At 45.1% G+C, this 25709-nt stretch overlaps 3 protein-coding genes across 6 annotated transcripts in view; 2 read left to right on the top strand and 1 right to left on the bottom strand.

Annotated features, from left to right (window-relative positions):
- kcnj6 (potassium inwardly rectifying channel subfamily J member 6) overlaps positions 1 to 2558 on the top strand; it is a 38596-nt gene extending 36038 nt beyond the window's left edge. Inside the window, exon 3 of the mRNA XM_077020063.1 lies at positions 635 to 2558. Within this exon, the coding sequence (XP_076876178.1) occupies positions 635 to 1020 (386 nt within the window). The 3' untranslated portion in view covers positions 1021 to 2558. The remainder of the gene's footprint in view (positions 1 to 634) is intronic.
- A 4461-nt stretch (positions 2559 to 7019) lies between these two features.
- On the bottom strand, positions 7020 to 20924 carry dyrk1aa (dual-specificity tyrosine-(Y)-phosphorylation regulated kinase 1A, a). Of its 4 annotated transcripts, none has more exons than XM_077020059.1 (14): positions 20567 to 20924; positions 20238 to 20453; positions 18338 to 18450; positions 18077 to 18146; positions 14577 to 14770; positions 14062 to 14181; positions 13759 to 13947; positions 13410 to 13557; positions 12738 to 13024; positions 12390 to 12536; positions 12121 to 12261; positions 11586 to 11889; positions 10986 to 11107; positions 7020 to 10771 (listed from the first exon to the last, which is right to left on the bottom strand). In XM_077020059.1, exons 4-14 carry the CDS (start codon positions 18084 to 18086, stop codon positions 10178 to 10180), a joined length of 2256 nt encoding a protein of 751 aa, XP_076876174.1. In that variant the 5' UTR covers positions 18087 to 18146; positions 18338 to 18450; positions 20238 to 20453; positions 20567 to 20924; the 3' UTR covers positions 7020 to 10177. The 4 variants fall into 4 exon arrangements, with proteins under 4 accessions (XP_076876174.1, XP_076876175.1, XP_076876177.1 ...); XM_077020060.1 differs by having other exon boundaries at positions 20577 to 20924; XM_077020062.1 differs by lacking the exon at positions 18338 to 18450.
- Positions 20925 to 21380: 456 nt separating this feature from the next.
- vps26c (VPS26 endosomal protein sorting factor C) lies at positions 21381 to 25619 on the top strand. Its single transcript, XM_077020057.1, has 8 exons — positions 21381 to 21506; positions 21838 to 21981; positions 23223 to 23372; positions 23717 to 23797; positions 23913 to 23987; positions 24290 to 24440; positions 24653 to 24805; positions 25032 to 25619. The coding sequence occupies exons 1-8, from the start codon at positions 21450 to 21452 to the stop codon at positions 25112 to 25114; spliced, it is 894 nt and encodes a 297-aa protein (XP_076876172.1). The 5' UTR covers positions 21381 to 21449; the 3' UTR covers positions 25115 to 25619.
- The last annotated feature ends 90 nt before the right edge of the window (positions 25620 to 25709 follow it).

Genomic DNA, 25709 nt, shown 5'->3' with positions numbered 1-25709 from the left:
TGTGTGTGTGTGTGTGTGTGTGTTCTCGTTTCTGGATTGTCTCTAGTTGTAGATCTGGTGTATAGAATGAGGACGAGTCAGTAACAGCACAGACGTACGTCTGGGCCTGTGGAGATAATGGACAGCTGACCTGAGCTCACCTATCTCGGCTCTTTCATCTGTTCCTGTTTTATCTATTCCCGTCTATTGTGTTGTAGAAGAACCGGTTCTACACGCGTATACTCCACCCACGAACAACATCTCCTCCATCATCTCATCTCTGTTACATTAAATTTGATAACTGCCAGATCAGTAACCATATATATATATATACAATTAAAAACATATATTTTATTGCTGATATTGCAATAATGTGTTTTGTGTAATTATTCTTTATAATTAGAAGGAAGCCCCATATGTTCCTGTTATATTGGTAAGTATGTGGGGGAGGGGATGAAACAGCTGCTGTGTATGAGTAATGATGTAAGGATGATGTTCCAAACTTCTGCATCTGAGAAACAAAAGAATCCTTAGCATTGCCTGTTCAACATTTCTAAATGCATCTTCAACATTTAGCTTGCTGTGTCCCCTGCCTGCTCAGCATGCGTCTTTGCTGAGACGAGTCTGAGCCTCTCTGTGCTTCTTCCGTCTGCAGGCATGACGTGTCAGGCCCGCAGCTCCTACGTGGCCAGCGAGATCAAGTGGGGCTACCGCTTCACGCCCGTGCTCACTCTGGAGGACGGCTTCTACGAGGTGGACTACAACAGTTTCCACGAGATCTACGAGACCAACACGCCCAGCTGCAGCGCGCGTGAACTGGCGGAGATGAGCACCCGTGCCCGCCTGCCTCTCACCTGGTCCGTGGCGAGCAGACTGAGTCAGCAGGGCCTGCTGGACCCGGGCGACGGCGGCCCGGAGCAGGAGCGGCTTGAGGCGAAAGGCGGCGTTGGCGGGGGAGGCGGCGTGGGGGACGGCGGCGTACAGGAGCAGGCTGAGCGGAACGGGGACATCGCCAACATGGAAAATGAGTCCAAAGTCTAGAGCGAGGAGGGCGGGGCAGGCGGGCGGGGCGGGGCAGGCACGGAACGCCTCCTTGTCTCTCGCTCGCTCTCTTCCACACTCCGTGTCTCTCTCAAACACGCACACTCACGAGCTCCTGCTGGGCCTCTTGCTCCTGCTCCCTCACACATGCACACACTCGCTGTCTCTCTCCCTGTCTCTCTTCCTCACACATGCACACACTCGCTGTGTCTCTCTCTCCCTGTCTCTCTCCCTCACACATGCACACACTCGCTGTCTCTCTCCCTGTCTCTCTTCCTCACACATGCACACACTCGCTGTGTCTCTCTCTCCCTGTCTCTCTCCCTCACACATGCACACACTCGCTGTGTCTCTCTCTCTCCCTGTCTCTCTCCCTCACACAGGCACACACTCGCTGTCTCTCTCCCTGTGTCTCTCCCTCACACATGCACACACTCGCTGTGTCTCTCTCTCCCTGTCTCTCTCCCTCACACATGCACACACTCGCTGTGTCTCTCTCTCCCTGTCTCTCTCCCTCACACATGCACACACTCGCTGTCTCTCTCCCTGTCTCTCTTCCTCACACATGCACACACTCACTGTCTCTCTCTCTCCCTGTCTCTCTCCCTCACACATGCACACACTCGCTGTGTCTCTCTCTCCCTGTCTCTCTTCCTCACACATGCACACACTCGCTGTCTCTCTCCCTGTCTCTCTCCCTCACACATGCACACACTCGCTGTGTGTCTCTCTCCCTCACACATGCACACACTCGCTGTCTCTCTCTCCCTGTCTCTCTCCCTCACACATGCACACACTCACTGTCTCTCTCTCTCCCCGTCTCTCTCCCTCACACATGCACACACTCGCTGTCTCTCTATCCCTGTCTCTCTCCCTTACACATGCACACATTCGCTGTCTCTCTCCCTCACACATGCACACACTCGCTGTCTCTCTCTCCCTGTCTCTCTCCCTCACACATGCACACACTCACTGTCTCTCTTTCCTTGTCTCTCTCCCTCACACATGCACACACTCACTGTCTCACTCTCCCTCTCCGTCTCACATGGTCTCTCTGTCGGTCTCACGCTTGCACTCTCTCTGCCTTCCTCTCTGTCTCTGTTCTGCGTAGCTGGACACAGGTCTGAGAGCAGCTCAGGAAAGAGTCCCAAAAGCGTGTTGGAGCACATGAAGTCCTGCCGCACAGACCAGCCCCTCCCCGCACAGACCAGCCCCTCCCCCCACAGACCAGCCCCTCCCCCCACATTCCCTCCCCTGCCCCAAAGAGACTTAAGTCAGATGGCTCAGAGGCTTGGGCAAAATGCTTGCATGGTTTCAAAGAATTTTTTCTTAAAGATTAAAAAAATTATATTATTTTCAGATTTTTAATTAAAAAGATTAAAACCTATATATGTATATGAATATATAGATATATTCTAGGGCATTTGCATTTGTATTTTTTGTATATATTTCAATAATTGTTTTGTTTGAGATGAGTGAAAATTTGCCTGGAGGTTGTTTGATACTGTAATGATTTGAACTGATCTGTATATTTTGCCTTTTAGAAGAGGATTTCTCCTCCTTTTGGGTTTTCATATATATATATATATATATATATATATATATATATATATATATATATATATATATATATATATATATATATATATGTATGTATAAACGCATGTACAAACCAACTTTAGTTGATTTACTCTATATGATGTATATAAAGGACAATAGGTAGTCATAGGTGAGGCACAGCTGATCTTTCACTGGATGCAAAAGCTTTAGCCTGGGCCCCTAGACTCCTGGGCCCCTGGACTCATGGGCCCCTGGACTCTTCCTCAGCACATGACGGAGGTGAGGGTGGGTATGGTAGTTGGGGGGGGGGGGGGGGGGGGGGGGGGGGCTGGGGCACTACTGACCCTGACTGTGCATGTGTGCTCTGATCTCCCACTAAACCTTAAGGTTCACCTGAAGCCCCCCCCCCCCTTTTGTCACCATAGGTTTACCCCTGACTCTGCAGAATCATGGGTACTTTGCACCTTTAACTTTCAAAGGGAAGACTGAATTGAGTTGGCTGTGATGCACGTATGTGTGTGTGTGTGTGTGTGTGTGTGCACGCCCTCGGCCTCAGGTGCTGTATGAATGTGTATCTCCCAAATGACTCATGGTGTGCTGTTCGCACATGTTCTCCCCGAGGACAGAAATATTTTCTATTTTAATTGTCATTTTGTCATCTAGCAGACACAGCCATAAGAGGAAACATTTTCCCCTTTACTTGAAGGGAGAGTGATGGTGTGCTGACCTTTAGGCAGGCGTCATCATTCCTTAACAAGGCACAGTTGAAAACGATGGAGCAGACGGCTACTGCTTCATGTTTAAAATATACTACTAAGCCAAGCAGAAGACTCTGCTCTGTATTTGGGGAGTTGGGCTCTTTCCTGAATCACAGACACTTTAGACCTTCCCTTCCCACAAGAGTCGTAAATGAACATGTACTGTTCTACCATGGAACTCAATGGACACAAGCAACCAAAGAGACCAAACCCTGCCCGTGTCACTCAAGCAATCGGTGTAGGACGCCGCGGAAGCTGGACTTTGAGTTGTTAAAGTTACAATCAGTACATTTTCTTTATTTTTTTCCACTTTTCTCATAGAACAAAGAATAAATACGTAATGGATGAAACTAACACTACACCGTCTTTTTGGACTGAACTGAACAGACAGATCAGTGATCATTTCTACACTTACTAATTCTGATATTAGTTTCTTCATGGCTAATCTACATTATATAAACCTGAAAGATACATATAGGCCACAGAATTACTCCTTATACTTAAAAGTGGCAACAAGAAAATATTAGATTGCAGTTTTTGAAGGTAGATTTAAAATGTATGCCATGAAGAAGTGCTGTATGTTAACACTTTGGTCCTTGTTACACGCTTCTCATGCATTTTGATCTGGGCAGTAGTTGATCAGGCTACCAATCAGATTCGGAATATATCTCTCTACGCATATAGACCATAAGGTCATAGACAGATGAGGAGATAGAAAAAGAGAGCAAGTCTCTGCTTGTTCAGGGAGACAGGTTGTGAAATTGGCTTGGTGGCTGTTAGCGAATACACCATCTGTATCTACGTCTCCTCTCCGCACAAACAGAACAGCCATGGACTCTGTAACTATTGGTATACCTTATATTTGCTGAAGTGCCCTTTGACGTGCTCCTCGATGGACCGAGGGATCCCTGTCCTTTTGAACAAGCCATCCAGAGGAGGGACATCCTCCTACATTCTCCCAGCCAATCACCGAGCTTCTCCATCAACTCCTCCACTCATATTGACGGGCATGTCAACTCTCCTGTACTCTGTTTTCTAGGGAGAAGTAATACGTCAGGAACATTCAATATTTTTTACGTTAGTTATTAGCTTTTTGTTTCTTTAAATACTGATTTTTTTTTTTTACGAAAAAGCCATAACATGGTACAATACTCATATTTAGTGTTTCTAGAGGTATTTCATCATGATTTTGTTGTTGTTGATTTATATAAACCCTGTCACAAGACTCATGAAATAAACCTTATCCAAATATTCCTTTTGTTTTTGTTACAGATGAAAGTATTTTGTGTTTTTTATATAAAAAAAAAACAACAAAAAATAATTGTCTAAACTAAAGGAAATCCATTTTATTTACATATCAGTTTTTGCTGAAGAGTTTTGCAACATTTACATGTAAAGGGGGGGGGGGGTCTAAATAAGAGAGACAATATGATTTTGCTAATTCATAATTTGCTAAATGACTTTGATTTCTTACTTTACTTGTTTTTAAAGAGAATAACTGGGAATTGTTCAAATACGCAGTGTATGCGCCCGGTATTGTGTTGGGAAAAGCATCCACATTTTTAATCACTTTTCCTGTGTCCTGCTTTGTGCCTTATCTGGCCAGTCTGTGCGGTTTCAGCCAACGATTTCCTAACATGCAGGGCGCTAGTAGAATCATAGTTCGCAAGCGTTTGCTGGACCTGCACCGAGAGGTGTGTGCCACACAAGCTGATAACTCCAGTCATTAGTGCATGGACACTGGAAACAGCAGAGAGCTGATTTTAATTAGGCCTGGGGCAGAAAGTTAGAACTCTCCCGCCGTAATTAGAATGAGCCATGAGCCGCTTCATTGTGAAACCTGATGAAATAATCAGCGCAGCTCTAACGATGGTATGTGTGTGTGTATGTATGTATATGTATATATACATACATACATATATATATATATATATATATATATATATATATATATATATATATATATATATATACATACATATATACATATTATATATATATATATACACACTAGTACTAGAATCATGCACTAACTATAGTGTTCCAAGGCTGGACTGATGAGTATGGCATGTTTTTGAATTCAAAAAAATGTTTATTGACACAAACTAAAACATTTTCATATATTTCATATTTTTTTTCTTGTTCAAATATTTGAGGGTCGTAGTATCATTATACATAACTATGTAATTCTAGTTTTATACTATGTTACTGCCAGAATAAAACTGAAATAATAGATTTTAGTACCACAAAGAGCTCAGCTCAGCAATGTTTTACTGTATTTAAAAACTTTTATTTCTCGTTGTTCATTGATATAATAATAAAATATTAGGTCTTAAAATAGGAATGCAGGCCGTCTTACACATATATACAGCCTGAAACCGATCATATATTAACCGTAATAAATAGATTCCAGGGAGACTAAATTCAGTTTTCAAAGCTCAGATAAGAGCTACCTGCGCTATAAACCATCAAAATATTTTCAGATTATCTGCTTTCCATGGTATTTTCCAGTGTGCTAGGAGAGCAATTTCTAAATTGTTTTAGACACTTGAGACTATATAGAGATATGGTTTCATCAGTGCGACTGGCCAGAATCAGAGAACAATATTGTATGTACATGAGTCTGCAAAAATATATGTGAACTCATTTGATCCTCTAGATTTTTTAAATGACATCATTTAAGTGGCTCATTCCTAACAAATGTCAGTGTGTGTGTGGTTCTGTTTACTTTTTAATACACCAAAATATTTCGTTTTTTGCCCTTCTGAAATTCTTTTCAGATAAACGTAAATTCCCATAGTATGTGGAGCGTCCAGTGTTCAGTCGCGCAGACAAGTCCGCCACCTAGTGGTCATTTTGTGTAGTTTATACATTCTCGTTTAGGCCAACCAGGAAGTGGAGGTAGCGTCGGGACCTTGACACGAATGTCTTAAGGGTAGGCTACTCCGACATACACTCAACAGTGACCATAACAAGAACAGATTGGATTGAGGAACGTGTTCATGTGTATAGTGTTATTTCGATAACTATGGGCTGTTCCTCATTTTACTGTGGACCGCAATGTACACGCGTAAAATACGTTGTTCTGCGGCGTTGGAGGTCGCTGGTGCTGTCTGGTCAAAGCCTGACTGACCCGTAACCAGAGCAACTGATGATGGGCAGTGTGAACACACTAAACACGTTACAAGCGAGTCGGGCACCCGGTGTTTCTATAGGCCTGTGACTTTTCATATAGGCCCATTCGCGGCAGATATAACTTGCTGATAAATCAGCCCATCACCTCTTACATTAGCAAATCAAACTGATCCAGAAGAACAGGACTTTCTCAAGCACATACAGACGACCATGTTTGACCCGTAGGTCCGAGCTATTCTTAGTTATGACTCACAGCTTACCCATCTTCAAACGTCATTTCACTGAAGACACCTCAGACTGTCGGTGTAGAGATTTGTGATCCATATTAAATCAGGCTGCAGTGCTTATCACAGCACAGAAGTACCTCCTTCGTATACACAGCAGAAAAGGACAGAACTGGTCAGTCCTCACACCAAGAACCTGGACACACATGGCCTGGTGTTGCATCCCAGCCATCAACACAGTCACTAAAATCACCGTGGGGAAAAAACGGCTCATGTTAATCTGCTAAACAGAATACAAGAACCAGCACACAAGAGGCATAAGTAAAGCAACTTTTCTTTTTATGTCATACATAAGACCGCTTGAATATAGTACAAAGGGTTTGTCCATTTCTGCCTCTCAGTAACATTTTACTTTACACAGAAAGTCCTGATCGTACAATCTGTGGATAAAAGGTACTTCCTCTGTCACTGTTCAGCTCAGCAGTGCACGTCAGATGTCCTGGAACCAAAGGGGGGTGGGGGGGGGTGGGGGGTGGGAAGGGGGTTGAGACTCTAAAGTGGGCATGGAGGCCTGTGGTGGAGGCGGGTGTGGGTGGGGTCAGGGGTCAGGGAGAGGAAAGCCGCAGTGGGGCTTCGTGCTCGTCCTGGGGGCGCTGCGTTTCGTTGGGACTCGTAGTCAAGGGTGGACGTTGACCGAGGACGCGACGGTTCGGACTGTGTAAACGAACGCCGTGCGCTCCAGCCATAGCCTACGCTCCAGCTTCTCATGGACCCATTTATTGAGACTTGTGCCAAATTAACACAACAAAAATATTTCCTGTACTAGGCATACATAATCTCTTATGTATACGAATATATGAAAACACTGTCGTCATTCGGATTGTAGACACACATCCACACACTATACCCTGTCTATTAAATTTAATTAAGGTATGAATATCTACTCTCCTGTTAGATTTAAACCCTAGAGTTTTGCATTTGTACTGGCGTGATCGACTACTTTGGGCTGGAAGCACTGATACCAATTGACTACCACAGAGTTCCACTGCATGGTCACCAAGCTGACGTAAATGTACTCAAAATACCATTAGGAAAAAAGTAGTGAGTTCTAAACTTCCTTTATTAAAAAAATATAAATATGTACATAAATTCTATTTCAGCTATTAAAATGGGGTCACAAAGTAAACACCTGAAGCCTGGGTTTCATGGACTCCTCCCATTAGCTGTCCTCTGCTGCTGGCCAAGTATAAGAACCCTATAGGAGCATTGACCTTGTATTTATAGGCATGATCACACTCACATGGAGAGAGCAGGAGAGAAAGAGTGCGATAGAGACACAGAGAGGGAGAGAGACAGAGATATAAGGATACTTTCAGCAAAAGGGAGAAAGCAATAGGGTGCAAGAGACAGAAAGATGACTCTGTAGACCAGTCTGTATTGTGAAGCATGTCAACCCCCCTGTGCCCCCGTCTACGTTATTGAGAGCTGGTGCCGCGCCTTCTCTGTCCAAGCCTGCAGAGGGGCCGGATCAGAAACCGAAGCCACGCCCTCCTGGCTGAGCCTGCAGAGGGGCGGGATCAGAAACCGAAGCCACGCCCTCCTGGCTGAGCATGGGGATGCGGGTCGTTTCGTTCAGGAGGGGGCGGTCGCTGAGCACTTAAGGCAGCGGAGCCTGCGCAGCCAGGCACCTCAGAGACGGCCGTCTGATTGGACGGGCGGTGCGCCACTCCTCCTCTCGCACCTGGCTTGGCCGAAGGGGGCGGAGCTCTCGCATCAAGACAGTCAGCGTCTATGGTGAAGCTCTGGAACCCAGAGAGCAGCCAAAAGCACAGGCGTCAGCCCTCCTCTATCCTCACAGAGCAAAGCCAAACTAAAACCTACTCACGCAAACAAAAAACAAACAAACAAAAACCCAATTAAAACCGATACTGTCCGGGATCCAGCTCTCAGTAATTATGCCGCATTAAACAACAGTTCCAGTATTGATAAAGCAATAGATACAGCCATTTTACTGACATAAAAAAAAGGTCTGATACACCTTGTTTCAAAGTGCACAACTGCTACATTATTGGATACAGACATCTATGTGCTATAAAAAAAACTGCTTTGGTACAATAAATTATCAAGAGGGAAATTAAACTCTCCTAAAATTCACAGCATAATTGTGAGGCAAAATAAAAAGCAGTCACACAAACATCTACATTTTAAGATTTCCAGGGTGAACACAAAATGAAATGTGCAGAGGGTCCAAGCAAAATCACATGCTGAAAACAACTAAATGAAAAGGAAGCCAAGAAGAGAAAGCGAGTGGGAAACAAACAAACAAACAAGACAGACAGCACTAAGGGGCACAGTAGTAGCTGACTCCACTCATCCTGCAACACTACTTCTGTGAACTCAAGGCCCAGCAAAAAACAGACTCCCAAATAGATTTCTAGGTAAGGAAGGCCTCAAATAACCACTCTCATACTCTGTTTCCTATTTCTCATGTGTAAAGAATTAAGTGTATTCCAGACTTTAAAAATACAGGAAAGCTATTTTCCCTCCGCATCAAGGGTAATGTCCAGCTCGTCTTCATTCAGTGCGTGATAAGGCCATATTTAAAACTCGCTGTCCTGCCCAGTACCAGGCCTCTGCCCACTCTAGAGCTCTTCACCAAACACAATACCAGCACCTCGCTGCTCTGGGACCCACACAGCCCTCTAAGGCAGACTCACAAACTGCGCCCTCTAGGGGAGAGCTTTGCAAACTGCGCCCTCTGGGGATGAGACTCGCAAACTGCACTCTCTGGGGGAAGAGATTCACACGCGGTGCCCTCTACAGGAGGGACATGCACACAGCAAATCGTTTCTGCCTAATGCTGCTGCACAGAAAGCTAAACTCAAAGCAGTGAATTGCACAATGTGAAGGAGAAAACGGTCAAAAAGCACCTGCTGAGAAAGCAAAAAAAAAAAAAATGGCATCTGAAAGAGTAACCGTTTGAGAGAAGAGTGAGATTTTGCCGCATTACTGGTGACTACAGGTGGACGTCTCCCGGACCGCTGGACCTTCCTCCCAGACCTAAAACAGAGACCTAATCTCACGGCTGTCAGGAAGGTGCATATGTTAATAAGCAATTTAAAAAAAAAAGAGCTGAGTGAAAAGGAATAAGTGGAAATGTATGATACCTTTTTTTTTTTTTTTCCTTTTTCCTTTGTATAATAAAATCAAATTCACTTGAAAATCGTTCCAAGAAAAGAAAACAAAGAACTGGTCAGTGAGTGAAACAGAGGCCTCCAGCAGGGGGCAGTGTGGAGTGAAGGTGTAGGCGGGGGGCCGCTACACCCCCACTCTGCCTTCCCCTTCTCTTTACAGCAGCTTTTAATCTCTATGCACTTTTGAAAAAAACACCAGCGTTTTTTTGTTGTTGTTTTTTGTTTTTGTTTTTTAAAAACACACACATGGAGGGTGGTGGGTAGGGGGTACGTGTCCTCAGTGTAGTCAGGAGCTGGCCACAGAGCTCTGCTGCACACACACGCCAGCCATGGGGGAGTCCTCGCGCTCCCGGCCCTGACGCAGGCCCATGTGAGTCTCTGCTATGTAGTGGCCCGCGCCCGAGTTCGTGGCGAGCGGGTAGGACGGGTTGCCCGCCATGCCCGTCTCCTGGCGTGGGTTGGAGAAGGCGCCCAGGCCGAGGCTCATGCCGCCCGGGTGGCTGTAGGCCAAGCCCAGCGCCAGTGGGCGGTTCTGGTAGGCCTGGTGGTGGTTCCCCGTGGAGGATGAGGAGGTGGATGAGGAGGAGGCCGAGGAAGACAGGGAGGTCATGGACAGGTGGCCGTGCGACACCTCCATGGAGTCCTGGGTGGAGGCGCTGTGTGAGGGCGAGTAGAGTCTGGGGCGCGGGCGCGCCGGGCCCTGCCCGTGCTGGCCGTGGTGGTGGTGGTGGTGATGGTGGTGGGAGCCGTGGGGGTGGAGGGGCTTGGGCTGGTGTGGAGGCACGTGGAAGGTGGTCTCTTGGACGGGGTGGGTCTCTCCGGCTGCTTGCTGGAGGCCGTCCCCGCCCACCCAGCCCAGCCCGGGGAACGCCTGCCTGGCCTGAGACACGGGGCAAGCAGGGAAAAGGTCACGCTTACAGGATGGGAATAAAAACAGGAAGTAGACCAGGCTGAGATACCCTCAGATACCCTCAGATACCAGATCTGCAGATCACTTCATTTCCCCATCCAAAATCTCCACTGTTGGGGAACAGAGACGTACATATGTGTGTGTCTGTACCCGAGGACAGAGACGTGCGAGTGTGTGTGTATACCTGAGGACAGAGGTTGTGGCAGTCCATCCCCACCGCAGCGCTGAAGTGTCCCCCACTGAGCCGGTGCTGATGGGTGGGGTCAGAGCGGGCACGCCCACTGGTGCTCGTCCCAGAAGAACCTCCTGAGGAACACACAAACACACCACTGCTTCAGCATGGGAGCCCTACACTCCTACTGATGTACCTTCACATGAAGAACATCAGAAATCACTCATCACATGGTTTTCCTTCGCTTCAGTCCTCCAGTCTTCTGTTATTAAAGACACCCACACCCACCGCAGAAGCATCTTCCATTATGTTCTAGTACAACACCGCGGGTCACTTTATTAGCTGCCAACATTAAACACATTCTCAGATAAAGGGGAAAGAAAAAGACTAAACTATTCAAAAACATTTGTTAAAACAGACGCAGAAAATGATGTAAAATATGAAACGTTTTTTTCTTGGTGGAACTGGCGTCTCACTGATATTTATGACTGCCAGTCTCTGTTGATCTGTGAGTCGTTGGCACAGGTACATCAGCGACGGTAAGAGGAGAAGGACAAAAAACACGGGGCGAGACCCCGAGCCGAGGAGTGCGGCCCCGGGGCGCTGGCTCACCCGAGCTGGAGGAGGTGCTGGAGGTGGTCCCGGAGGACTGAGACTGCTCCAGTGCCGGACTGGTGGACACGCTGCTGCTGGTGTTGGTGCCCTCGTCCGCCGTCTTCTTGAAGAAGCTGTGCTGAAGCGCGTAGTATGGCTGGATGCGGCTCTTGGGGTCGTAGTCCAGCATCCGCAGGATCAGGTCCTTGAACTTCAGGTAGTCGGCGACGGCGTGGCCCGACTCGCCCGCCCGCCGCCCGCCCGGGCCGCCCACCTCCACCCCCAGGATGTTGTGCAGCTTGCGAGAGCCTGCCGGCTTATACTGCACACAGAAGCACCGGGATCACTCATCTACACAAGCACCACCACTCGCAGTAGCAGAAAAGGCCCGAGCAGGACATCTTATGAGTGAAATGATCAGAAAAGCACCACAGACTTCAGGAACAATAAAGTTTACCAAAGACACTCCTCACAGGAGAGACCCCTCACAGGAGAGACCCCTCACAGGAGCGTTAAACCAATGCTTCCCGTCTGGATATGAAGAGACACGTACCCGTTTTCCATCTTTGGTCTTCTTTGCACACCATGTGCTGTCAGACATCTTCTCGAAGAACTTCCGTGCCTTCGGCGCCTGGTCTAGTATGTGACTGGGAGGGACCCCCAGAACTTCCACAATCTTGTTCATTTGGTCCACCTGCCAGAAAGTGGTTGGCTTGATGTCATACAACCCCACAAATGAAACACTGCCATATACCTTTAGATCAACCACCATCTACTTTCAGCATGCAGTAAAGGCTGGACTCTTGGTCTGCACCAACGCACCTCATTGGCTCCACTAAACAGAGGCTCTCCAGTGTGCATCTCCACCAAGATGCAGCCCAGGGACCACATGTCTATAGCCAGGTCATAGGGCATACCCAGTAACACCTCTGGGGAGCGGTAGAACCGACTCTGGATGTACTGGTATATCTGACGGGGGAAATCAAGAGCACAATGTTAGAGACACAGGGACCGTTTCAAAATTGCCTCTTTATACATCTGCTTTAATTTCTCTACTTTTCTACTGACCGTTTTTAAAGTGTCTCCCATATAAGCGACCGCATCAAATACGAACAAATGAAGAAAAATGAGGACTGAACCATGAGGACACCCCCCCCTCAGCGTACGCACCCGCTGACCGAGCTGGCAGGAGCTGCCAAAGTCCACGATCTTGATGGCGGATCTCTTGGGGTTGCAGAGCAGGATGTTCTCGGGCTTGAGGTCACAGTGGATGATGCTGAGCTCGGGCGTGGCCAGGAAGAGCAGCGCCGTGCACAGCTGCTGCGCAAACTTGCGCGTCAGGTTGAGGGAGACGCCGCGGAAGTTGGTGTTGCGCAGGAGATCGTACAGGTTGTAGGACAGCATCTCGAACACCAGACACAGGTGGTTCCGAAACATGAAGTGCCTCTTCAGGTGGACTGAGGACGCGGAAGAGCGGAGAAGGTGAGGAGGTCGTCGCCAAGGGCGCCAACGCACAAGAGACCTCGGAGAAAGGTCGCCACGGCACGCTCCATATTTTCACATAGATGTTTAACGACAAGACAGCCACGTTTTACGAGAAAGTAAGTCAGGTTTGTTCAAATTTAGCAATACTGCTGCATCATACTGAGTGACCAATTTCACACTAGCATTCAGACCTTTTTCAGTGCAAACACTAGATGGCAGCTCAAGCTGTGGAAAAAAAGCACCTTGGTTCATATTCTTCTGCCTATAATAAAACAGCTCAAACTGTAGTTGCAGTTCGTTAACCTGGCCACACACATCAAGACTATTTAAATTACGCCTGTAATAATGATTCATTACCTATGTAGTACTTCATTTCTGTATCATGTTTGTTCATGAGCTCCAGGAGCCGTACTTCAATCTGTGCTTGGTTTAGAAAAGCCTTTTTATTTTTTATGATCTTAATGGCAACCCACTCCTGCTCCGAGCGGTCATAGGCCTTCACAACCTGCCAATAGGGGGAGACAAATACACAATCGGTTTATGGAGAACACAAGTGCAGATTTTGTTTTGCCACGGCATGACCATGCAGAAACTGTCCTTTTAAATACCATTTAAATTATAGGCCCCTTAATTAAACATGTTTTTTCAAAATGTTTTTTGACATGGAAAATGATTCCGAGCACAAACAAAATGACCCGAGACTCACCTGACCAAAGGACCCTTTGCCTATCAAGGAATCAATCTCATAGCGATCCATCCATTTCTCGCCATTTTTAACAATGTAGTCAAAGTTGTCGTCGTCGTAACCGTCATTGTATATCTTCCTCTCCTTCTTGTTGCTGGAGTCTTCCCCTTGGCCCTGTTGGTGACGCCGCTTCTTTTTTGCATAGTAAACCTGAGGCAAGAAAACAAACACCTCCGAGTAAGTATTCTGAACACAGCTGCTTTAAGGAACACTACAGGAACGCTGGTGCCTGGGGGCCTGTGACAGGGCTGGAGGGGCCCTCACCTCGTTGATGTGTTTGTAGGTTTTGATCAGTTCAATGGAGAGTTTTCTTAAGGGAGCTGTGGACGGATCCCGAAAGCACTGCGGGACCCGCCTCTGTAACATCACCACATCAGCAGTCACCTGATCACACACACACACACACACACACACACACACACACACACACACACACACACACACACACACACACACACACACACACGCAATCATGACTTGTACTGAAAAGATTTCACCGAATGTCAGTTTTGGTGCGGTTAAAATACTTTATATATTCATTAACACTACTCGGGATTAATTGGAGATGGAATTAAACAGCGTGGTGTGCAAGATTACAGGCGGTATGTGTAGAATTAAAGGAGAACCATTCTACAGGGTGTGCTGCGTGTAGATTTAAAGTTATTCCTTGTGGAGTTCGTAAAATTCAAACACAGCAGTGTGGGGAGCGGTGCAGGGTGTGTGTGTGTGTGTGTGTGTGTGTGTGTGTGTGTGTGTGTGCAGGCGGGCCTGGCCAGTACCTGGGTGGTGAGCTGCGTGCCCTGAGGGCCGTAGGGCAGCCCAGGGGCCGGCGGGTCAGTGCTCGCCTGGTGGCCGTCACTGAACGGCGGGTGAGAATGGGGCGTCTGCGCAGCCATCTGCACATCTGCCACATTGAACGAAAACGAAGGAGCAAGCCGAACAGATGAGGGTTTGCATGCTGAGGTCTCTCCTCCTGTAACCACACGTATGTACACACAAACACACACACACAGAAGTGGAAAAATATCCATCTGGAACATCAACATTCAATCAAACATTAAAAGCCCAAACCTGCATGGCCTTAAAACTGGGGTTCCCAGCTCCAGTGCTAGAGTCTGCCTAGCCTGTCCACGGAGAAGATCCTGCAATCTCCATCACCCCTCACAATCCTGCTGTGAGCTCTCCAAAGGCGCGCAACATGACTGAACGTCTTATGTAACGTTCCAAATGCTGTGACAGTCTAAAGTGTTCTCTAGCTAGAGGAGTCAGCCTCCATTAGCACAGATCAGGTTACAGCACCTCCAGAGAAGCACAGCCCAAAACAGCAGCATGCCATCATACTTTTGTCATAAGATTATCTCGGCACTTGTTACGGTCTCTCAAAAATAGAAGGATTTATTGTTCTAGAGATAATAATAAACAATAAAAATTAATAAATAAATAATCTCACTAGACAGCCATTAAAATGTCTAACAAAGGGCCACAGTGTGCCATTTATGATAAAATGTACACCCGCATGACAGAGTGTGTCTGAACATTAAGTACCTGCTTCGCTGATATCCACTATTAAAGCAAAACAAATAGGTTCTAGATTTGTTTATGAGTGGATGAAAAATGGGTAAAACAAATAGTCTATAGCTCCTTTACATTACATATAAAAATTCTTAACACTTCAAAATGACCACAGCAAGTAAATCCACCTCCATAAAGCTGCTCTACCACTCTTAAGCTTATGTCATGGTATGCAAGGCCCCTGAAGGCATGAATATTTCTAGCTGACAAGTTATTAAATGATCCAAAATCCAACCAGCAAAGAAAGGTTAAAAAAAAAGCCAAGCTTAATTTGAATAAGGCTCAATAGAGAGTGGGATGCTATTAGCTTGAGGTAGGTGATATTGCCTAGCTAAGCAGCAAAGACAGTGAAGAAAAGCCTTTAGAATCCACTCAAACTATGCAGTTCAGTTCTTAATGTATTCATACGTTCAGCACAGTTAATAGGCAATTTTACTACTCATTACTGAATGATTTTTAAACATATCTTTACGCAGTGTATGGAAGTTATTCAAATGTTTTAAAATAAGTAAAAAATGTTTGAATGTTTGTCAGTTGTAAACCAGTTTATATGAGCATTTCGCATAAACGTGTCTTTAAAAAATAAAATAAAAAGCCTACATCATCATCAACACATCCATCAGATCCATCATGATTTCTCTCTTAGAAACATCATACATGGAGCCTCTTCAGAATTACAGTAAAAATTTTAAACGGGATAATTTTCCCTTTACCTCACAATACACCTGCCCACTTCTGCTAAGGTAAACGTGTGTTAACATGCTGCACCTGTGGTTATTTGGTAGGCAGAATTAGTAGGCTGCCATTACAGTAGATACGAGAGGATATACAGGACAGAGGCGTACAATAGCTCCTACACCAGCTCCCCATCCCACACCCCCTCAGACTCACACACTCCTGCCAGGATAGCTCGCTGCTACTGTATGAAAAGAGATCGAGACCAAGCAGAATTGGAGCCGTGTGTATATGTGCGTGTTTATGACTCAGCTGGTTCACAGTCAGCCTCCGAACTGAAGAGCAACAGCAGTACCATATTACACATGCACCTCTAACGGGAGCGCACACACACACATCCTTCAACGGCTGCTACAGTACTACACTACCCAGCTATCCACCGCTCACACGCCCATAGCTGAAAACATCCTTTCAGGACCTCTACAGTATTGCATTACTGAAACACACTGTAATGGACAAACGACACACCATCAGTCTGTTAATCAATTAGAACAAATGTCCCTCCTCCCAAAAAAAGGGTGGGGGGTTATTAAAAAAAATTATTTTGTCATTGTTAATTTTTAAGATGCAGTTGGTGTTTAGTTATTTTCACCCTATGACAATTTCTGAGTCCTGACGCAAAAGAAGACGTGAATTTTCATGAACTATTTGTGTGCCAGTCTAAGCACACCGGCATTCGGCAAAATCACACAAAACAAGTGTGCTAATAGAGAAAGAACCCAACCAACTGCCTGTTTTCAGATGGCAGGAAGCTGATTTAGCCTGTTTATTTTAACTTAGCTATAGAGCTTGGCAAATGTTGTGGAGCCGTGTTTTGAAATGTGAACGTGTCTGCAGTGAGAGGGAATTGTGCAGATCATTAAGTCCTCATTTATCACCGTCTCTCACCAGGCAGTCACAATGCACCAGAACCACACTGGCAACCAGCGCTCTCAACCCCAGCAACAGTGCCTCATTAGCATAGCCTACCACCAGGAAGATGACGCGTGATTCGCCACAGAGGCAGAGCGGGAGCCAATCAGGAAAGGGTATGCAAATAACCCACTTTTGTTGCTAGGGCAAAGCTTCAATGTGTGATCCAATAGGAAAACGGGTAACAAGCATGAAATTGCATTGCACTTTGACACATTTCCCAGCACAGTTTAACACAGTATTTGCTGACAGAAAAGCTCACGGGTTAGGAACCCGGAATCAGTTTCTCCGAGAAAGGAACTCTGATAGCTGACCCTGGAGACAGGAGCAGAAAATGCACAGCAGCTGCCAGGAGGAACCATGGCCTATATTTTTAAACATTTATAGTTGAGGAGCATGTTTGCCCTAAATAAAGAACTTCATGCAAGACTAAATTACTCTGATACAACTGTTCTTATACAAATCACACTCAGACAACAGCAGCAGTACTCCTGATGTCCTTACTAATCAAAAATGACAGCCTGATGGCTTGGAGTCTCATCATGTTTGCTTAGTAGATTTTTAAATAAAGCTCAGGGTATTGTAAGGAAATTCACTATAGCCAAGGCTGTACCTTTGATGCCTGACCTGTACACAACAGGGCACACTGACATACACATTCATCTGAACAGTCTCCTGAGAAAAAACCCTGCATCATGTTCCAAACAACTCACACAAGTACCAGCACAGATATAATAATAGACATAAATTTAAAGAGTGGCTATACAAGTTTTAGTTATACTAGAGAATCCTCAGTGGTAGAGATTACAGCTTACAGATTACAATCACACATTTGTTCACATCCTACAGCCAAGGCTGAACACTATATTTAGGGTACACAAAAACTTTAGGTAACAAACAGAGTAGCTGGAAAGTTTTCTCCAAAATCACATCACTGTCCACTTGCCAGTATCTCATAGAAAATGAAAGTCAATATTTACACATATTCCTTATATTCCATCATAACTTCTGTTAATCAGACGCATAAAGCATTTTTTTCAAACAGTAATGATGGATATACCTGTATGCATCGTCCTCTGGCAAATCTCATATCATTCTGGCAGGGGAGTCCATCTGCAAACCACAGCCCACTAGAATGGGGGGGAAATTGCAAAAGCGTGCAACAATTTAAAATCCATAAGAAATTAGCACTGTAATAAAGACAGTTACTGAAAGTCATGAAATATTTTAGAGAGCGGAATGTAAGCATGCATTACCAAGGCCTAACAGCTGAATTCCTATTTAAGTTGGAGATTTTAAGACTCAGAACAAGAAAGGCTACCTGAACCAACTTCCAAGTGGTTTCTACAGGAGAACAACCCTGATGCCTCAACAGGGTCTATCAACGTTTGACGTTCTGACTTATCTTCAACTTGCACAATCATTGGTGTGGATCTGTGAGGAATGCACCATTCATCAGACCAGTTAATAAATAGTAATAAAATTGTTTTAATTAAGGTTTTAGGAGTAGTTATGGAAAAGAACAAGACAGTATATACAAGGAACCAGGAGTTAAATGAACCAAGAACAGTGACCCTTACACATCCCACAAATACAGATTAGTATATGACAAATCTGAGTTACCTGGGGAAACTCGAGCAGCACTAGTTTACAACTTGCTTTATGCTCAAACACAACATACTTTTTAAGACAACCTTCACATAATCTCCAGACAGCACACATGTATTATCCTATACATATTCAAACACTGAATACAGATCTCCACATTTTTGAACTGATACTAGGAGCAACTGTTACATGATTAAAGTTTTAAATGTATTAAAATAATCAGGCTGTGGATTCAGTGAACACTTGTGAATGCCTTATTATTAATAACCCAAATCATTCAATAAATATCAAGATTTCCTCTCCCCATTGTTTAAGATCTGCTACAACATTTATGTTCAATTGAATTGTATGTAATAAGAATATGACAGTGAACCAGTAATGCACATTATGTGATATCCTAATAAAATTTAAAAGAACACTGATGCAAGCACTGGACGAAATGTAAACAAAAACACTGGGGAGCTAATAAGTAGACTGGTAACAATATGTAACGAGGAAATAAATATGTTCATACGACTTAGTGAGTTGCATTTTCCAGAATAATCGTGTATCATCAACTCTACTGACCCTAAACACAATATAATTTGATCATTTCTCCTGCATGGACAGTCGAATGGCTAGCCAAGCATCTGCGTTGCACTACAAACATCATATTGACCACAAACACCTTATTGACTCTTTAGTTATCTACTTGAAAAGTAACCGCCTGTAACAAATGGACAAACACGCACCCTTAATATTACCATCAAACTATGTCGCTCGTATGGATTTTTAAATGACTATATATAGAGTAACTCAAAATATACCGATGCTCGACAGGACAGAATTGGCAAAGGTTGTTAACGTTAGCCTGCTACCACTTGCAAACTCCTTTTAACTTTTGCATGCTCAAAATCGTTGAATCTCGTTTTAATCCGATGAGTCATAAGTAATAGCTGCCGCACGTCGTTCAGACCGTTACTGACCTTATTCGCGTCTGTGGTCGCGAAACGGTGGAGTCAGTGTAGCGTGAGTTGACCGTGTCCGGGGAGCTGTCACACAGGTAGCGGGCGAGAACCCCACCAGCTAACGTTACCGCTACAGACGCTCTGGCTACTTAGCCAGCTAGCTATCGCGCTCAAAAGACTAAACACAAATAAGACCCGATAAGAACAACCTCGACGGAAATTAAACCGTGTGGTTTTTTTTAAACTCTCGAATGGGATAAAGTAGCCGGCGGTGCCATTTTGTAAAATGAAACGGCGTGAAATAGTATCACTATACGTTACAATTAGCTGGCTGTTTTGAGCATGCTAGCTAAAATGTTAGTAAGTTCACGTTTGGGCCTGCTAAAGACGACGAGCCCGGACCTGTTCGTCCTTATTAAAACACACGTACACCATAACCGGTCGCCCTGTGGTGAAAACACACATCATTTCGGCTCCGTGTGATGGGTCGAAGAGTTATTGACCCGCCTGTTAGCGGCACCGTAGCGAAACCCCATTAGCTAGCTAGCCAGCCGTCTCGTCCTCGGTGTAATGGAATCAGCGAGCTAACTAACGAGGCTAGCACCGCTAAGCTAACTGGCGAGCTAACATCCGTTAGCCACTCATCACTCATGCAGCACAACTTACCTTGTTGCTACGTGTCCCTCTGTGGATGAGAGAAAAAAAGAATCTGGTGTGTGTGAAACAACTCTCGGGATAAATCCAGTATCTTCGTGTACAATCCCGTGTAATTGTCCGGCGAGGCTTCAACCCTGAGTCGTTTTGACTTTGTGTCAACTCCTTCCCAAATCAACAGCGCCTCTCCGTCATCTCAAAACCTCCGTCAACACAAACTTATCCGATCTGGGCACAGAAATACAGCTACATTTTGACCCTCGCCGAGAAGGCATCAGCTGTCAGTGACGCTCGTCACGTAATAACGTTACAAGAAACATGGATTTGAAATGCATATTTACCGAAAATAACCTTTTAAGTGACGGCGAGCTAGCTGCATCTCTTGGGGGAGATCTCATCATCATCTAGCTACTTCTTCCTTTTTTGTGTAAATTTTACAAAATGGCGCGCGTTCCAAACCTGCGCAGCGGACCGGCCCGGCGGAGCTCAGACATGACCGACCGCTCCAGCTGCTGTAATCCAACTAAAGTCACACACCTCGTTCCGACTACAACCTCATATGTTTTAATCAATATTTAAATGGATTTAAAATGTCCACGTCGATTAATATCCTCAACGGCAATCACACCTCAAATATTTGACGGAAGAAAAAGTAAGGAACAAAATGGAAGCCGAGTAAGAACGTTACCATGACGACTGTCAATCAAACTGCTAAGTTCCCGGATGACCTCATGACGTAGACACGTTCCTAGGGTTGCCTTAGAAACTGCCAATCAATTCTACGTTTCAAAGGGCGTGGTTAGACACAGAATGGGATGTGTTCAGGGCAATCAGTAGTTTTTGAGTCAAACGTTTGTACAATTTTACCTCTTCGAGATAAAATAAAAATTTTAATGAACAGATGTCATTGTAACTTATTTTAATAAAATGTCACAATAAAACTATTATTTGAGGTACCGCCGTAAGTAACATTTGAATGGGTTAACGTTTCTGCCTCTTATAAAACAAACTGAGCAAACGGAAAGTGGTTTAACTGTATACATCAATCATTAAAGGGATCCCTATAACCAGCTAAAAAATTTTAATTTTACATCGCTCACAACTGCTGCGCAAAACTGACCAATACGCACAAGAACGCTGCCATGTCATGTGACGTCTTTATGGTCACGTGGGGCCGACAACAAGGAAGTGAAAGAAGCGTTGCGACTCTTAACATTTGAGAAAATGAGCGTCGTTTTGGATTTAAAACTTAAGCGTGCTAATAAAGTGTACCACGAAGGGGTAACGTTACAGTGACTGGACACACATACACATTCATACATGCATACATAAGTATAGCTAGTACGTGAGTTGTCAACTTCTGCTTTGGACTGTTAACACTGTTCACATTAACATAACATTAACCCTATCTCTAAAATGTTATTGAGGAGCAGTCTGGTTATTATAAAATATACATTTAGTGTTTTTCTGTGTGTTGTGCGTGATAATCAAGGATGTAAACAAGAGGCACAAAGAGGGCATCTTTTTTTTCAAATTGGATTTTAATGTAAGGGTAAACGTTATGGTTAAATCTTACATGAATTGTTTTTTCTTGCATGTTCTGTCCGCATAGGAGGTGCTCGCTGGTGTGGTTGTGATCACCAGCAAGGAAGCCATTCAGCATCAGGGCATTTCTCTCACCATGGAAGGGCTTGTCAACCTACAGCTCAGCTCAAAGAGCGTCGGTGTGTTTGAGGCTTTCTACAATTCCGTTAAGGTGCGGACGACACAGTCTCCTGTTAGTACACACCCTGGGTAATGTCTCCTGTTAGTACACACCCTGGGTAATGTCTCCTGTAGGTACGCACCCTGGGTAATGTCTCCTGTAGGTACGCACCCTGGGTAATGTCTCCTGTAGGTACGCACCCTGGGTAATGTCTCCTGTAGGTACGCACCCTGGGTAATGTCTCCTGTAGGTACGCACCCTGGGTAATGTCTCCTGTAGGTACGCACCCTGGGTAATGTCTCCTGTAGGTACGCACCCTGGGTAATGTCTCCTGTAGGTACGCACCCTGGGTAATGTCTCCTGTAGGTACGCACCCTGGGTAATGTCTCCTGTAGGTACGCACCCTGGGTAATGTCTCCTGTTGGTACGCACCTTGGGTAATGTCCCCTGTAGGTACACACCCTGGGCAATGTATCCTGTTGGTACACACCCTGGGCAATGTCTCCTGTTGGTACACACCCTAGGCAATGTCTCCTGTAGGTACGCACCCTGGGTAATGTCTCCTGTTGGTACGCACCCTGGGTAATGTCCCCTGTAGGTACACACCCTGGGCAATGTATCCTGTTGGTACACACCCTGGGCAATGTCTCCTGTTGGTACACACCCTGGGCAATGTCTCCTGTAGGTACACACCCTGGGCAATGTCTCCTGTATGTACACACCCTGGGCAATGTCTCCTGTATGTACACACCCTGGGCAATGTCTCCTGTATGTACACACCCTGGGCAATGTCTCCTGTAGGTACACACCCTGGGCAATGTCTCCTGTAGGTACACACCCTGGGTAATGTCTCCTGTAGGTACACACCCTGGGTAATGTCTCCTGTAGGTACACACCCTGGGTAATGTCTCCTGTAGGTACGCACCCTGGGTAATGTCTCCTGTTGGTACGCACCCTGGGCAATGTCTCCTGTTGGTACGCACCCTGGGCAATGTCTCCTGTTGGTACACACCCTGGGTAATGTCTCCTGTATGTACACACCCTGGGCAATGTCTCCTGTTGGTACACACCCTGGGTAATGTCTCCTGTTGGTACACACCCTGGGTAATGTCTCCTGTAGGTACACACCCTGGGTAATAATTGTGGAACCTTGTGTGTTGTGATGCACCTGAGTTTTCTATATGTTTCTACTGGTTCTGAGAGAGGGGGTCATATTCTCGGAATCAGATATGCGATTACACACCCGCTATACAGTAAGAAATGCATTTGTTTGTACATTTTCTTCCCCACAGCCTATTCAGCTAATCAGCAGTAACATTGAGGTGGCAAAACCAGGCAAAGTTCCAGGAGGTAAAACCGAGATTCCCTTTGAGTTTCCACTGCAAGTGAAAGGCAACAAAGTACTGTATGAGACTTACCACGGGGTCTTCGTCAATATTCAGGTATTTGTTTTTTGAAGAATTTAAGCTACTAAATCTGATTACACATCATTAAAGACATTCAAGCTCAGAATTTCTTGTACTCTTGTAAATTTTCTGAGTATCCTCCAGTGTGGTTCCCTGAAACTCTTAAACTCTTAAGGGCAGTACAGTGTTCAGTGAGGGACAACCCAGCTTCACATCCTATATGCATCACTTTACATTATTGAGGTGGAGCAAGTACTTGGGAAAACATTCAAGCCATAATTTGCCCTGTAAACAATCCTACCTTCTCCATCTCTAGAAGAAGAAGTAAGGTAAGTCTCTTATTTTGAGAAATAACATCACCCACTTCTCCATGTCTTTAGTATACTCTCCGCTGTGACATGAGGCGCCCTCTGCTGGCAAAAGACTTGAGCAAGACCTGTGAATTTATGCTCCATTGTCAGGTTAGATCAAGCATTGTTATAATTAAGTGCTAAATAAAAAGAAATTACCAAGTAACATGAGATATGAACATAAAAAACCCTGATTGTACATTTTTTTTATCACCACATTCTCCAGCCACAAAAATCTAAAGTGCAGCCAAGTCCGGTTGATTTCACCATCACTCCAGAGACCTTGCAGAATGTGAGAGAGGTGAGGCAGAGCAGATATTACAATAGCAGTGTGTCCTTTAACAGCCTGGCTAAGCCCTGCTACTGCTAATCTGCTGGTCATACCTTAATTCTAAATAGATTCATTCCATTCTTTTGCCATGATTGATAAACAATAGTTTACAATGTTTTTTGTAATGTCTCCATGTGAACACCAATGTATCAGTTCTGCAAATCAGCCATAGCCCATATCGCCACACATGATGCTGAAATACAAGAATTATTTAAAGTAGCTTTTTCAATCATGTCATTCGTATTGCTCGCTCGCTGTGACTTGTTGTTCAGAGGAGTGCACTCCCCCAGTTCCTGATCAGAGGCCACCTGGACGCCACCAACTGCCTGATCACACAGCCGCTGACGGGCGAGCTGGTGGTGGAGAGTTCAGAGGTCGCCATCAAGAGCATTGAGCTGCAGCTTGTGCGTGTGGAGACCTGCGGTAGGCACACGGCCACTTGTCCACATCCCATAGCGCCAGCAGTACATTAGGACAGCAGTACATTTAATCTATGAAGGAGTATTTATTCTGCCATTTATCTGGTGGATTTTGTGAAGCGTCTGCGTGTACTAGACATCAGGAAGTCTGGTAGTAGTGTGGTAAAACCGTCCTTCAAGAGTCTTCGTCTTTTCGGCTTGTGTTGTCCATAAAAGGCTGCGCTGAAGGGTACGCCAAAGACGCCACAGAGATTCAGAACATCCAGATTGCAGAGGGAGATGTGTGCCGTGGCCTCCCCATCCCTATATACATGGTGTTCCCCAGGCTCTTCACCTGCCCAACTCTCCAAACCACAAACTTTAAAGTCGGTGAGTTCCTCCACTTTGGACGAGATGTAAATAAGAAAAGGTCAAGATATCTTACATTTACGGCATTTAGCGGACACTCTTATCCAGGGCGACTTAAGTGGCTTACAAAATGTCTTCTAAATGTGTTCTGCATTCCAGCATTCCTAGACCAGAGTAAACGTGTTGCTAAGATACCCAAATCCTGTTTAATTTCTTCAAGAATGTATACCGTCTGTTTCCTTCACAGAGTTTGAGGTGAACGTGGTCATGGTTTTTCACGACGATCATTTAATAACGGAGAACTTTCCCCTGAAGCTGTGCAGAGTGTGAAACCAGGAGCTACACATTCACCAGTCACTGTTGGAAGACCTTGGGGAAGCAGCGTTTTACAGGGTCAGGATTCACTGTACCGAGCAGGACAAGTTTTTCTGTTACTCTTAACAGGCCACCCAAGCTATAAAAAGTACCATATCCCCTTTGCAACTCCAAGGATGTCCAGGAGCACTGGAGGAAGGGTTTTCATAGGTTTTTCAGACCGAGTTCCCTTTATGCATCAGTAGCACCACTCACCTCTTGTAATCTGCTACGGGTAGGTTTGTTAAAACTGGACATTTTGTGGACGTATCCCTTTTGACCAGTTTTAAATATTCTGCTCATAAACAAAACCACAGGTCGATCTTATTTGGAAGTGGTCATATGGTATTAAGACTCCCGACTGCCCTGTATGTGAAGAGGTAACCTAGGTGAGTTTGTTTCAGTCGAAGTATTGAAAACTACCTTTTCTTGTTGTGTTTTTTTAACATCTTGTAATCAAAATAAAAATGCTTTCCCATCAGTCAGTAGACCATTACTACTCTCAACTAAAAAGAAAAAAAAGCTTTAGTAACAGTTTACATAAACTGATCCTGTAATCGACATGCATCAC

This window comes from Brachyhypopomus gauderio, chromosome 10 (genome assembly GCF_052324685.1).
Source record: "Brachyhypopomus gauderio isolate BG-103 chromosome 10, BGAUD_0.2, whole genome shotgun sequence".
Lineage (NCBI taxonomy): Eukaryota > Metazoa > Chordata > Actinopteri > Gymnotiformes > Hypopomidae > Brachyhypopomus > Brachyhypopomus gauderio.
Note: the sequence above shows the minus strand (reverse complement) of the source record. Positions and strands in the feature narration are given on the sequence as shown.